The 12823-nt window shown below is 62.4% G+C and overlaps 1 protein-coding gene across 2 annotated transcripts in view; it reads right to left on the bottom strand.

The window, feature by feature from the left end:
- ADAMTS7 (ADAM metallopeptidase with thrombospondin type 1 motif 7) overlaps nt 1-12823 on the bottom strand; it is a 38993-nt gene that overhangs the window by 18634 nt on the left and 7536 nt on the right. For both annotated transcript variants that reach the window (XM_062206363.1, XM_062206364.1), the window contains exons 2-8: nt 11654-12009; nt 9948-10113; nt 8597-8793; nt 5473-5556; nt 4865-4989; nt 3400-3549; nt 1822-1965 (exon numbers count right to left, since the gene is read on the bottom strand). In XM_062206363.1, the coding sequence (XP_062062347.1) occupies nt 1822-1965; nt 3400-3549; nt 4865-4989; nt 5473-5556; nt 8597-8793; nt 9948-10113; nt 11654-12009 (1222 nt within the window). The remainder of the gene's footprint in view (nt 1-1821; nt 1966-3399; nt 3550-4864; nt 4990-5472; nt 5557-8596; nt 8794-9947; nt 10114-11653; nt 12010-12823) is intronic.

Genomic DNA, 12823 nt, shown 5'->3' with positions numbered 1-12823 from the left:
TTTTCAAAAGGTCACACTCAGAGGCTTGGAGATCAGAGTTGCACAGGACTTTGCCAACCACAGTGCTGGAAACTAGACGGTGATGGACAAATGCCCTTGACCTTCCAGGGTAAGGGACTTCTAACCCCAAAGTTATGACCAAATCAAGACGTCAGAGGTGATGAAAGTAAAGCCACTTTCAGGGCCCGCGTCGTGGCACCGCGGTTAGACCGCCACCTGCGAGGCCAGCATCCCACACCGGAACACAAGCAGGAAAGCAGCAGAAGGTGGCCCAAGTGTTGGGAGACCTGGGAGGAGCTCCGGCCTCCTGGTTTTGGCCTGGCCAGCCCTGGCCAATGTGGCCATTTGGGGATTGAGCCACTGATGGAAGATCGCTCCCTCCATCTCTCCCTCTCTCTGTCACTCTGCCTTCCAAATAAATAAATACATGTTAGGGAAAAAAAGAAAATGGAATGACAAGTTTTAGTGCAAAAAAAAAACAAACCTGAAATCCATGCATAGTTCTTTCATAATATGCATTTTCCACCAACATTTTTAAAATGTTTATTCACGCATTTTTGTGCACAAAACCAAGTTTCTCAATGTGGAAATTCCCCCTGTGCTGTCAACATTCAAAAAAGCTGCCGAAAGTGGAGCAGGTGGAAGCCCAGACCTACAGACGGGGGATGCTGACCTATGTGAGCTATGGGAGGGGAATTGTGCAGTTTTAACAATGTTGCACGTAAGTCAAATGCTCTTAACTTTGCACTTGGACCTGGCACTGCTCAAAAGAAAATGAATGGGAGTATTTGTGCCAATGGCCTAAACTTCACATTTTTTCTCAGGGTGGTCATTTAGCCTAGTGGTGAAGACGCCTGAATCTGACCCTGGCGGGCCTGGGTTCGAGGCCTGCCTCTGGCTCATGGCCGCAGCTTCCTGCCAATGCACACCCCGCTGGGAGGCAGCGGGGATGGCTCAAGTCCTTGGGTTCCTGCCAGCCACGTGGGAGACTCAGATGGAGTTCCAGGTCCTGGCCTCCACCCTGTCCAGCCCCAGCTCTTGCGGGTGTTTGGGGAGTGAACCAGTGAACGGGAGCCCTCTCTCTCTCTCTGCTTCTAAATAAATAAAAAAAATTTTTGACAGGCAGAGTTAGTGAGAGAGGGACAGAGAGAAAGGCCTTCCTTCTGTTGGTTCATCCCCCAAATGGCTGCCAAGGCTGGCACTGTGCCAATCTGAAGCCAGGAGCCAGGTGCTTCTCCTGGTCTCCCATGTGGGTGCAAGGGTCCAAGGATTTGGGCCATCCTCCACTGCCTTCCTGGGCCACAGCAGAGAGCTGGACTGGAAGAGGGGCAACCAGGACAGAACCGGCGCCCCGACCGGGGCTAGAACCCGGTGTGCCGGCGCCACAGGCGGAGGATTAGCCTAGTGAGCCGCGGTGCCGGCCATAAATAAAATTAAAAATGTTTCTCTTACTTACAACATAAAACACCAAATAGGAGAACAACCATTACAGATTCAGAGAGCGCGAAAGAAAGGAAGAAGGCTGTGTTTCAGCTCCCCTAACGGCACCTGTTTCTTTGCTTGCCACTGGCCCTTCTGGCTGGCCCTGCACCTGTCCAGCCACGGCCCTGAGAGCCTCATCCAACATCTGCACTCCCTGAAAACCACCTGGCTCCCTCGCGGCTGCAGGCCTTGGCTCAGGTCCATAGGGCTCTCCTCCCTGGGCACCTGGGAGCCCTGCTCAGCGGGGGTGTTCCTGGCCAGCGGCAGCCCCAGCCCCACCCAGGCGGCAGGAGCTCCCCCAGCCCCCGTCCCCGCCCCTCCCCCGGGGTCGGGACTTACTCGAGGAACCTGGTGATGTACTCGCGGCTGCAGCGGGACCAGGTGAGGGGCGCCGCGTCGTACAGGAGCTGTGGAGACATGATGAAAGGCCGTTTCCCAACCGGCTCACAGTCATTGCCGCTTCCGTCATGCTGAATGCCAAAACTGTGTGAGAGCACAGGCCCCAGGGGCGGGTGAGCTGGGGGCGGGGCCGCACGCCGCCCCTCCCCCACCGGGGACCTGCCTGCCTGCAAGGTGCACCCTCCTCGCGCCCGGGGCGGCCCCCAAGAGGCCATGCGACCCTGAGACAAGCACGTGCTCTCTCTGCGCCTCGGTTTCCCTACGGTGCAATGTAGGATGGTGGGTCCCCAGTGGGCACCTGCCCAAGGCTGAAGTGAGGGCCAAGGGGCCCTGGTGTTGGAGCTGGCCAACACAGCCAGCCAGGGGGCGTGCACAGGGCCCATCAGGGTCCCAGCATCCCCTGCAGCCAAGAGTGGCCTGCAGAGGTCCTCCCACGCCCGGGGCCCCACCCCAAGGCTGTGCACTTGAGTTCAGGGCTCTGAGTGGCTGTGTCACAAAAGGTCCCACAAGGAAAATGAGTGCCTACTATGTGCTGGGCACTCTCAGAAGTGCTCGCTCACTCCCTCTCAGTCCTCATTATTCACCCCCCTCCCCCCCCAGGGAGGCTCAGAGAAGCTACCAGAGCAAGCCAGGGTAAAAGCCAGGGAATGGCAGCATTCCACAAGAGTGGAAGAGCCCAGCGCCTCTGGCCGACAGAACTCCCTGGAAGCCTGGCCTCATCGGACAGTGTGAGATGCTGCCAGCTGAACAGTGTGGGAACAGGTGGGCCAGGCTTGGACACAGGTGTCAGCTGGGGGAGCCCTGGCCAGCACCGAACCCGAGGCCCAGAGACAGCAGCGCGCCTGCCGAGGGTCACAGAGCAAGCAGAAAGGGAGCAACCACGAAGGGCGGCGGCGGGGACAGCCCAAGCCGGACAATGACTTCCCAGCCCTCCCCTCCAGGCCGGGCCCCTGAGACCCAAGCAGGAGCCTCACCTGGTCTAACAGGGAAGCAGCCAGCAGCGTGGGGGCGGGGACGGCACGGGGGCGGGGACAGCGCGGGGGCGGGGACAGAGCAGGGGGGACAGCGCGGGGGCGGAGACAGCGCAGGGGCGGGGACAGCGCGGGGGGGGGGGGTCCGGATCGGTGCGGAGGTGGGGACAGAGTTGGGGGCGGGGAAAGCTGGGGGGCGGGATCAGTGCGGAGGCGGGGAAAGCTGGGGGGCGGGATCAGTGCGGAGGCGGGGACAGAGCAGGGGGGACAGCGAGGAGGCAGTGCGGGGGCGGGATCAGTGCGGAGGTGGGGACAGAGCGGGGGCGGGGACTGCAAGGAGGCGGAGACAGCGCGGGGGCGGGATCAGTGCGGAGGTTGGGACAGAGTTGGGGGTGGGGAAAGCGAGGGGGCGGGGACAGCTGGGGGTCGGGATCAGCGCAGAGGCGGGGACAGTGCCAGCCCCCCGTGCCCGGGGTTTTGGGGCCCTTGCGCCCAGGGCGGGAGGAGGAGGCTGGGCCCGCTGGGGCGGCGAGGGCGGCCGTGGTACCTGTGCCCGAGCTCGTGTGCCACGGTGAAGGCCAGCGGCAGGCCCGTGTCCTCGTTCACGTTGCAGCTGCGGTGCGGCTGGCACATCCCGGCCACGTGGGCCAGGCCCAGGGTCTCGCAGGGCCGGTTCATGGCCGCACACAGGTCCTTCCTGCAGGGGCAGAGAGAGGCGGCCTTAGATGGACCAGGGGCCGCCCAGCGCCAAGGAGGCTGGGGGGGGGGGTGGTCCCTGCTTGCGGACGGTCGACCCTCCCACGGATCCACAGCGGGCCAGCGCAGGACCCCAACACACGCTCAGCCTGCTGGGCCCCCATGCGGGCTAGGGAGTGTCCCTGTGCTCACAATAGCTTTGGTACCACCCCAGCCAGGCTGCAGCCCGAGCCTAGCGGAGCGAAAATGACTCCACCAGGCGTGAGGATCCCCGTTAAGACACCCAGAGCGGAGCGCCTGGATCCCCTGGCCAGCTCCTGCGCCGGACTCCAGCTTCCTGCCAATGGACACCCCGGGAGGCAGCGGCGATGGCTCAGGTGATTGGGTTCCGACCACCGGCCTGGGAGACCCGGATTGCATTCCTGGCTCCCCCAAGCCATCGTGGTCATTTGGAAGAATGGTCCAGCAGACGAGAGCTCTGCCCGACTGCCTCTCTTACCCAAATACATAAAATCATAAAATACTAAATCTACCTCTGAGGGGAGGGGCAGAGGGAGCAAGGTGGCTGTGATCACCAGCGGACTTTCAGAAGTTCATGCAAAAGTGGAATTAAAATGTTATTTTGGTGCAAAATAATTCTGCAATGTTCACTTTATTTTCTCACAGGTATTTCTGCGCACTTATAGAGGTCCCCTCGGACACACCGGGGGCACAAAGCCTTCAGCCCACGGGCACAGAGCCACGCAGGGAATGCCTCAAGTCCTTGGGCCCCTGCCACACACGCGGGGCACCCGGATGGAGTCCCAGGCTCCCAGCTTCAGCCTGGCCCAGCCCTGGCTGTGGTGGCCATCAGGGGAGTGAACCAGCGGATGGAAGCGCGCGCTCTCTCTCTCTCTTTCAAATAAATTACATCTTTTTTTTTTTTTTTTACAGGCAGAGTGGACAGTGAGAGAGAGACAGAGAGAAAGGTCTTCCTTTGCCGTTGGTTCACCCTCCTATGGCCGCCGCAGCTGGCGCACCGTGCTGATCCGAAGGCAGGAGCCAGCTGCTTCTCCTGGTCTCCCATGCGGGTGCAGGCCCAAGGACTTGGGCCATCCTCCACTGCACTCCCAGGCCACAGCAGAGAGCTTGCCTGGAAGAGGGGCAACCGGGACAGAATCCGGCGCCCCAACCGGGACTAGAACCCGGTGTGCCAGAGCCACCAAGGAGAAGGATTAGCCTATTGAGCCGCGGCGCCGGCCAACAAACTACATCTTTAAAACAGACCGCGGGGCTCCGGGAGGCCAGGGCGGATCCGTGCCCCACAGCGGCGGTACCTGGTGAGCAGGATGGCGGCGTCGTGGTGCAGGGGGTGTGTGTCCCCCTTCATGTTGATACTTTTCTGCCACTTGCAGAAGCTCCGCAGGGTGTGGTCTGCGTGGTGTGTGATCTTCAGGTCGTCCTGGGGATGGGGACAGTGTCTGCTTGAGACGGAGAGGGCCAGGCCCCCGTGCAGCAGGACCGGGGTGGGGGTGGGGTAGCCAGCCCAGCCTGCAGGCCCCTCTGCAGGCTCCCCCTGGGGGCGGGGCTGAGACCTGGGAGGGGTCAGGCCTCTGCCTTGCCCCTGCACACAGCAGCTTAGGTCAGGAGGGGCTTCATCTCCTCTAGCCTCCTCGTCCCCTCTCACCTCCTAGTCCCCTCTCACCTCCTCGTCCCCCCTCGCCTCCCTGTCCCCCCTCACCTCCTTGTCCCCTCACCTCCTTGTCTCCTCTCACCTCCTAGTCCCCTCTCACCTCCTAGTCCCCTCTCACCTCCTGTCCTCCCTGTCCCCCCTCACCTCCTCGTCCCATCTCACCTCCTCATCCCTTCTCACCTCCTGGTCCCCTCTCGCCTCCTCATCCCCCCTTGCCTCCTCATCCCCCCTCACCTCCTCATCCCCTCTCACCTCCTCGTCTTCCAGCAGCACCAGGCGCACGATGGTGATGTGGATGGGGTTCCCAATGCTGGGGTCATGAAACAGGCCGGCCACCTGCCCGAGCAAGCAGCACGGAGGCCGTGGGCATCCAGCGCCCACCTCCTCCCCCCAGGGGGTGGGGGGTCAAGCACATGCCCGTGCTCACCCTGTGCACACGTGACTGGTGCACACACACCACGGTGTCAGTGCCCCCCCACATGCACGCGTGCGCGCACACACACGGCCCCAACTCCGACGGCAGACCCCAGGCAGGCCGGACAACAGGACCTGCCCAGGCACCTGTCCGGAGCCAACAGCAGCTCCAACCTCCAAACGCTGGCTTCTTGGCCCATCTCTGCGGCCTCACTGGGACGGCCCTGCAGCCCCCTCCTGCCCAGGGATGCGAGGGCCAGCCTTGCGATGAGGCGAGAGGCCAGGGAGAGCCGTGGGGCCTCCCTACTGCTCTGCTGCCCCGTCCTTCCTGGGAAGGCCACATGGGGGCCCCTTATTGAGCCACCCCTGAAAACAGAATGGGATGGGAAGCGGGCAGGGAAAGCTGTCTGCTAGTTAGAGGCCTTCTTAGAATAAGAAGAGGCCATGGGGTTAAGAGGCAGCGGGTTAAGCTGCTGCCTGCTGCCTGCGACACCAGCATCCCATGTGGGCGCCGGCTCAGGTCCCCTGCTGCTCCTCTTCTGATCCAGCTCTCTGCTATGACCTGGGATAGCAGTAGAAGTCAGGAGCCTGGAACTCCATCCGGGTCTCCCACATGGGTGGCAGGGGCCCAAGCACTTGGGCCATCTTCCACTGTTCTCCCAGGTGCATTAGCAGGGAGTTGGATTGGAAGTGGAGCAGCCAGGACTTGAGTCTATGGCCACATGGGATGCCAGTGTCACTGGTAGCAGTTTAACCCGCTACGCCACAGCGCCGCCCCCACACAGAACCCATATTAGCCTCCTCTGAACCGGTATATCTTAGAAGATTCTTGGGAAGTGCTACAAGGACAGAGTGTCCCAGGTATGGAATCGTGTTCTGCATCTGTCAATTGGCTTTAGGTGCAGAGCTGGCACTGCACAAACACCTGCTCCATGGGGGGGGGGGGGTAGTAGGTTCCCGCCAGCTCTGCCCTCTGACCGTGTCCTGCTGGCCACCACAGCTACCCAGCTGCCCCTCCCCAGACACAGGCTGAAGGCACAGAGAGCAGGCCACTGTACCCCCAGCTTTGCCACTTAGCCGTGTGACCCTGAGTCGGCCCCTCGCCTCTCGAAGCCTTGGCCGTCACAGCGACACAAGGGGGGTGGGGACAGGTGTTGGGAGCAGTGGCTAAGATGCTACACTCGGGATGCCCACTTCCCACATCTGAGTGCCGGGGTTGACGTTCCAGCTCCGATCCTGATCCCAGCTCCCTGCTGATGCGCACCCTGGGAGGCAGCACTGAGAGCTTAGGGACTGGGGTCCCCGAAACTCACACGAGGGGGGTTTCCAGCGCCCAGCTTCGGCCTGGCCCAGCCCCGGCTGTTGCAGGCATTTGGGGAGTGACCCAGCCGATGGGAGATTTCAGTCTGTTTCTATCTCTCTGCCTCGCAAATAAATAAAAACAACAGGGGGAGGGGGAGGGGGGAGAGGAGGGGAGGGAAAAGGAGAGGGAGAGGGAGTTGGAGGAGGAGGAGGAGGAGGAGAAGCTGCTAGAGCCCAGCAGAGGTAAAAATAAAACAAAAACAAAAACAAAACAAACAAACAAACAAAAAACTACACTGCTTGGAGTTCAAAACTACGGCCCCCAGGGCGGGTGTCTGGCCCAGCAGTTAAGACGTGGTCAGGACCCTGACGGCCCGCATCACGGTACCTGGGTCTCATGCTTGCCTCCGGCTCCTGACCCCAGCTCCCTGCTAACGCACACCCTGGGAGGCAGTGTGACGGCTCACGTCCTTGGGTTCCTGCCACTCACGTGGGAGACCCAGACTGGATTTCTAGCCCCCGTCATTGTGGCCATTTGGGGAGTGAACCAGAGGATGGAAGACCTCTCTCTCTCTCTCTCTCTCTCTCTCTCTCTCTCTCTCTCTCCTCTCTCCTCTCTCCTCTCTCTCTCCCTTCTCTCTCTCTGCCCTTCAAATAAATGGGATACATGAAAATAAATAGGCGAGGGTGGCACACGGGCAGGTGGCAGCATTCACAAGGCCCCTGCCCTAAGCCACCGGGGCATCAGGACCCAGTGCAGCCCTCCTCAGAGGCTGGCTCTCGGGCTCCTGTGGCCCTGCAGCTCCCCAGCGTGTGCAGGCCTGGCAGGCCCACAGGTGTCCCCACCGGGCCCTGGCTGCCAGGCAGGAAAAGCCCGGGCTCATCAGGCAGGTGCATCTGGGGCTCGCAGAGTGAATGCCTGGACAAGGCCAGGCCTTTGCACAAAATGTCCAAGGCCTGCCACCCAGGGGCGCCGTGCGAGCACCTGCAGGGCTGCCCAAGACGCTCAGAAAAGATGGGGCAAGACGAGCCCAGTTAACCTTGGGCAGCTCCTGGCCTTGCACCTGCACGGCCGGGCCTGCAGCAGGGAGGAGTGGCCTGGCTCTGTAGTCAGCACTTGGGACTTGTCTGTCCCAGTCAGCCACAGTGGCCTCCGAGGGAGGCTCAGGACACCTGGGCTCCCACTCGGCCAGGCCCTGTCTCCTTGTGTGACCTGGGCAAGCCACTCCTCCTCTCACCTGTCACCTGGGGTGGTTTGCCAGCCCTGCAAGGTGTGCCCATCAGCCCAGCCCACGTGAGCAAGTGGGGCTCAGACCAAGTGACTCGCCCCGTGTCACCCGCTAGGGGACCCCCAGCACCGAGCAGAGCCCGAGAGCGCCAAGGTGTGCTGACGTCCTGGTGGGGGCACAGGTGCCGACACAGACGAGGGAGCCCAAGGAGGCTCTCCCCAGACAGACACAGGGTCACGGCTGCTTTCCGGCCCCCTCCTGCTCCCAAACACCAGTTGAGCCAGTGAGGCACTGTCCCCACAGCAACCCCCTGCCCAGGCTGCCCTGCGCGGCTCCCTGCCCCACCCCCCACCCCTCCTGGACTCCGGAGCTTGGAGATCCTGCCGGGATGGGGTCTGGCCCCGGGCCCACGCCCCCCGCCGCAGCCTCACCATGTTCATGATGGTTAGCACGTAGCGCTCCACGTGCGGCTGCCCGTGGTACTCCACCATCTTGGCGTCGGCCACCACCAGAGTCTCCACCCACTTCTCTTTGCTGACAGAGCGCTGGTGCAGCCTCCTCGGCCGCTGCCGCCGCCACTGCTGCCGCTGCTCCCAGCGCTCCCGCCGAGGCTCCAGCTCCGGGGACTCTGCGGGCCCCGCGTCGGGGGTGGGGTTAGCCACAGGCAGACTGGCCCAGGGCACCCGGCTCCAGGTCCCTCTCCAGTGGGCACTTAGGGCAGAGGGAACAGCCCTGGGACCCCAGACAAGAGACCCAGATTCCCTTCCTGGCTCTGCCCCAGAGCTGGGCTGTGTGACCATGGCCTGGTCACCTGCCTTCTCTGATCCTGGGACACTCTGATCAGGAACAGGTAGTAAGGGCAGGTGTCTGGAGCGGTGAATAAGCCACCCTTCGGGATGCCCGCATCCCAAATCAGGCTCCCTGGGTTCGAGTCCCAGCTCCGTTCTGATGCAGCTGCTTGCTAACGTGTAAGCTGGGAGGCAACAGTGACCACCACAGTAGTTGGGTCCCTGCCACCCATGTGGAGGTCGAGATGGAGTCCCTGGCCCCTGGCTTTAGCCTGGACCACACCTGGGTGTTGCAGGCATTTGGGGGAGTGAACCAGTGAATGGAAGATCTCTCTCTCTCTCTCTCTGTCTACTAAGTTATTTAAAAAAAAAAAAAATGGAGTGAGCTGATCTGCCTCCCAGGCGACTGGGCCTGTGGCTCTGTGTCCTCCCCTCCCCCGCTGGGGGTGGGGGTGGCCTGTGCCAGCTCAGGTACATCCCGCGGTTTAACCCCCAGCCTGGGCTGGCCAGCAAGACCCAGCGTGGCGACTCCAGGGGGCTCCTCCTCCCCGGCCTCCACTGCCCCCAGATCAGAAGAGGAAGCACACGTACGCAGCTGGGGAAACGGAGGCCTAGAGGTCCGCCTCTGTGACCGGGTGCCCGAGCTGGGGGGCAGCAGGGCAGCCCACCACGGGCACTCACACCTGGACCGGCTGCGGCCGCTCTGCACAGGGGGCACCGGGCAAGGCGCCCTTGGTCTGCAGCCACTGCATGGTTATTCTGGGAGGTGGGGGAGGTGCGAGCGAGGGGGTGAGCCCAAGGGATGAGCAGGGCAGGCTTCGCAGGCAGAGGCCGCAGGCTGCAGGGCACCCTGGGGCAGGGGCTGTGGGCATGCGTCTGTGTGTGCCCCTCAGGGCCAGGAGAAGCTGGGTGTGGACAGCAGAGACTCTTCTAGAAGTCTCTTCCTAGTCCCAGTTGCATCCCCTACCCTGGAGCTGGCAGCAGAGGAACCTACCTTGCACCCCACAGGTGCCTGCGGTCCTGGAGTCCCCGGGTGCGGCCCGCTTCTTGGGGGCTTGGCGCTTGTACACCACGTGGGGCTGGGCACGGCCAGGCCGGACTGGAGCCCCCTGCAGCGGCTCGATGAAGTAGTCCTCCTGGGAGAGCTGGAACACACCTTGCTGTGGGGAGGGGGGGGTGGCAGGTCACACACATGTGCTGCTCCTCCCACTCACCCCAGCAGCCCCCCCCCCTGCCCTCGATCACTCACTCTGCACCCGCCCGCCGCCTGGCACACTTCCCTCCCTGCTGCTCCACATGGCCCAGAGGTTTCAAAGGGAGCACAGAGGCCACGCCCCCTGGATGCTGCTCCACCCTCCCACCCCCAAGAGATCAAGGGAATGGATCTGCGCCCCGATCTGTTGGGCTGGCAGCTGCCCTGAGTCGGGCCGTCCACGCCAGGCCCCCAGGCTGGACCCATGCCCTCTGTACACCGCCACCAGCTAAGTGACCAGGGGACCGTGGGCAAGTCCCCTCTGGGCCCCTTCCTTACCTGTCAGAGGAACACTCCCCTGAGCTGCAGGGGCCGCATGGGCTCAGCGAGGGAGCCATACGTCAGGGGTCAGGCACAGGCCCTCCCGGTGTCCTGCAGCTGGCGCTGTGGCCACCCTGTCGTCCATCAGCCCCATGCCACCACTGCCTGGGGTGCCACCTCGGCCAGGGTGGGTGACTGAGAGGGCCCCACCAAGCCCCACAGGACGGCTGGAGGGCACGGGGGCAGAGCCGTCAGGACTGCCCCCCACAGGAAGAGGGGGCCCTGCTTCTGACGCTGCATGTCAGGAGTGCAAGTGCGGGGCCCATCCCAGGCCTACCCTGTGTTGGGGCGGGCGCTTGGCCTGGGGACTCCCGCATCCCACATCCCAGGTCTACCCTGTGTTGGGGTGGGCGCTTGGCCTGGGGACTCCCGCATCCCACATCCCAGGACCTAGGTTCAAGCCCCAGTCTCCGTTTCCTGGTAACGCACACCCTGGGAGGCATCAGAGAGCTCAAGGCTATGCCACCCACGTGGGAGACCGGGCTTGCTTTCCCCGCACCCAGCCAGTCGGGCCATTTCGGGGACTCGGGCAGTGGACCAGCAGATGGGAGCTTTGCTCATCTCTCGGATTAAAAAAAACAAAACCAGCCAGCCACGGCTCACTAGGCTAATCCTCCGCCTTGCGGCGCCGGCACACCAGGTTCTAGTCCCGGTCGGGGCACCGATTCTGTCCCGGTTGCCCCTCTTCCAGGCCAGCTCTCTGCTGTGGCCCGGGAAGGCAGTGGAGGATGGCCCAAGTCCTTGGGCCCTGCACCCCATGGGAGACCAGGAGAAGCACCTGGCTCCTGCCATCGGATCAGCGCGGTGCACCGGCCGCAGTGCGCCAACCGCGGCGGCCATTGGAGGGTGAACCAACGGCAAAGGAAGACCTTTCTCTCTGTCTCTCTCTCTCTCTCACTGTCCACTCTGCCTGTCAAAACAAAACAAAACAAAACAAAAAACAAAACCACAGATCTGAATTTGAGATCCAGACCCCCAAGGGAAAGAGGCCTGAGTTGTCACCCCCATGCTATGGGGGTGGATATCGAGAGAGGGTGCATGGCCAAGGCCACCAGGTGAGAGGGTGGCAAGGCTGGGGGCAGACCCCATGTACTGCCGCACACGCGAGCACACCCCGTGGCACCCACCAAGCCGTCGCAGGCACTGATGGCCGCCAGGCCGCCCTCCAGCTCCGGGTCCTGCACCTCGCCCAGCAGGTGGCAGGCGGGGGCGTGGGCGCGGATGTGCGCTCGCCGCAGGCCCCCGCGCCGCCGCGTCTCGCTCACGAAGCCGGGCGCCAGCAGGTGCACGTTGGCGGTCAGGTTGAAGCGCAGCTCACGCCCGCGGTACTGCAGCTCGTAGAAGGCGGGTGCGGCTCGGCGCCCGGACACGTCTCGCTTGCGCAGCGCGCGCGGCCACAGCTCGTAGGACAGGAAGGAGCCCCCCGCGTCCACACGCACCGGGTGCACGATGTCCAGCGCCTCCCGGCCCTCTGCTGTGGGTCCTGCAGGGAGAAGACGGGGGAGCAGCGGTTGGTTAGGTCCGGGACAGACTCCGGGCCTGGGTGGCAGCCGGGGTCAGAGTGCGCAAATCCAAACCCTCAGCTCCTGCCCCCCACGTGGGAGGCCCAGATGGAACTCCATCTCCTGATTTCCGGGGCCCAGCCCTAGCCAATGAGGCCATCTGGGGAGCGAACCAGTGGATGGAGGAGCTCTCCCTGTCCTTAGCTCTGCCTTTCGAACAAAGAGAATCACTCTAAAAAGATGCACAATGCTGTTCCTCGTTCCGGGAACAGTGTTCCCTGGGTTTTCCCACAGGGAAACCTCTCAGCCGGTTCACAGCCCTGCCCCCGCAGACACACCTTGCACAGCGGGGCCTCTCCTGCGGGGCCTCTCCTGACCGCTGTATTTTAGAAATCCGAACTCCCAGACTCCGCCTCTGGCTCCCCTGTTTCTTTTCCCCCATAGTGCTCTAACATCTGGTATCACTTAACATTTCCAAGACTTTGCTAGGGGCCTGTTTTTTTTTTTTTTTCTCTCTCTCCTCTCAATGCAGACCCTAGGAGAGCAAGCGCCTTTGTCTGCTTTGTGGGAGAGTTTTGGAAGGGCCAGAAGTGTGCGAATCTGGCCATTTCTCGGTAAGGAGCTGTTGGATGAAATCTGTAGAATGGGGATGATATCAGCTCTGACGTGGGAGCTCACTGAGCCACAACTCTAGCCCCCAAATAATGTCTTTTTATTATTATTAATATTTGACAGAGTTAGACAGTGAGAGAGAGAGAGACAGAGAGAAAGGACTTCCCTCTGTTGGTTCACCCC

This window comes from Lepus europaeus, chromosome 11 (assembly GCF_033115175.1).
Source record: "Lepus europaeus isolate LE1 chromosome 11, mLepTim1.pri, whole genome shotgun sequence".
In the NCBI taxonomy this organism is placed as follows: Eukaryota; Metazoa; Chordata; class Mammalia; order Lagomorpha; family Leporidae; genus Lepus; species Lepus europaeus.
Note: the sequence above shows the minus strand (reverse complement) of the source record. Positions and strands in the feature narration are given on the sequence as shown.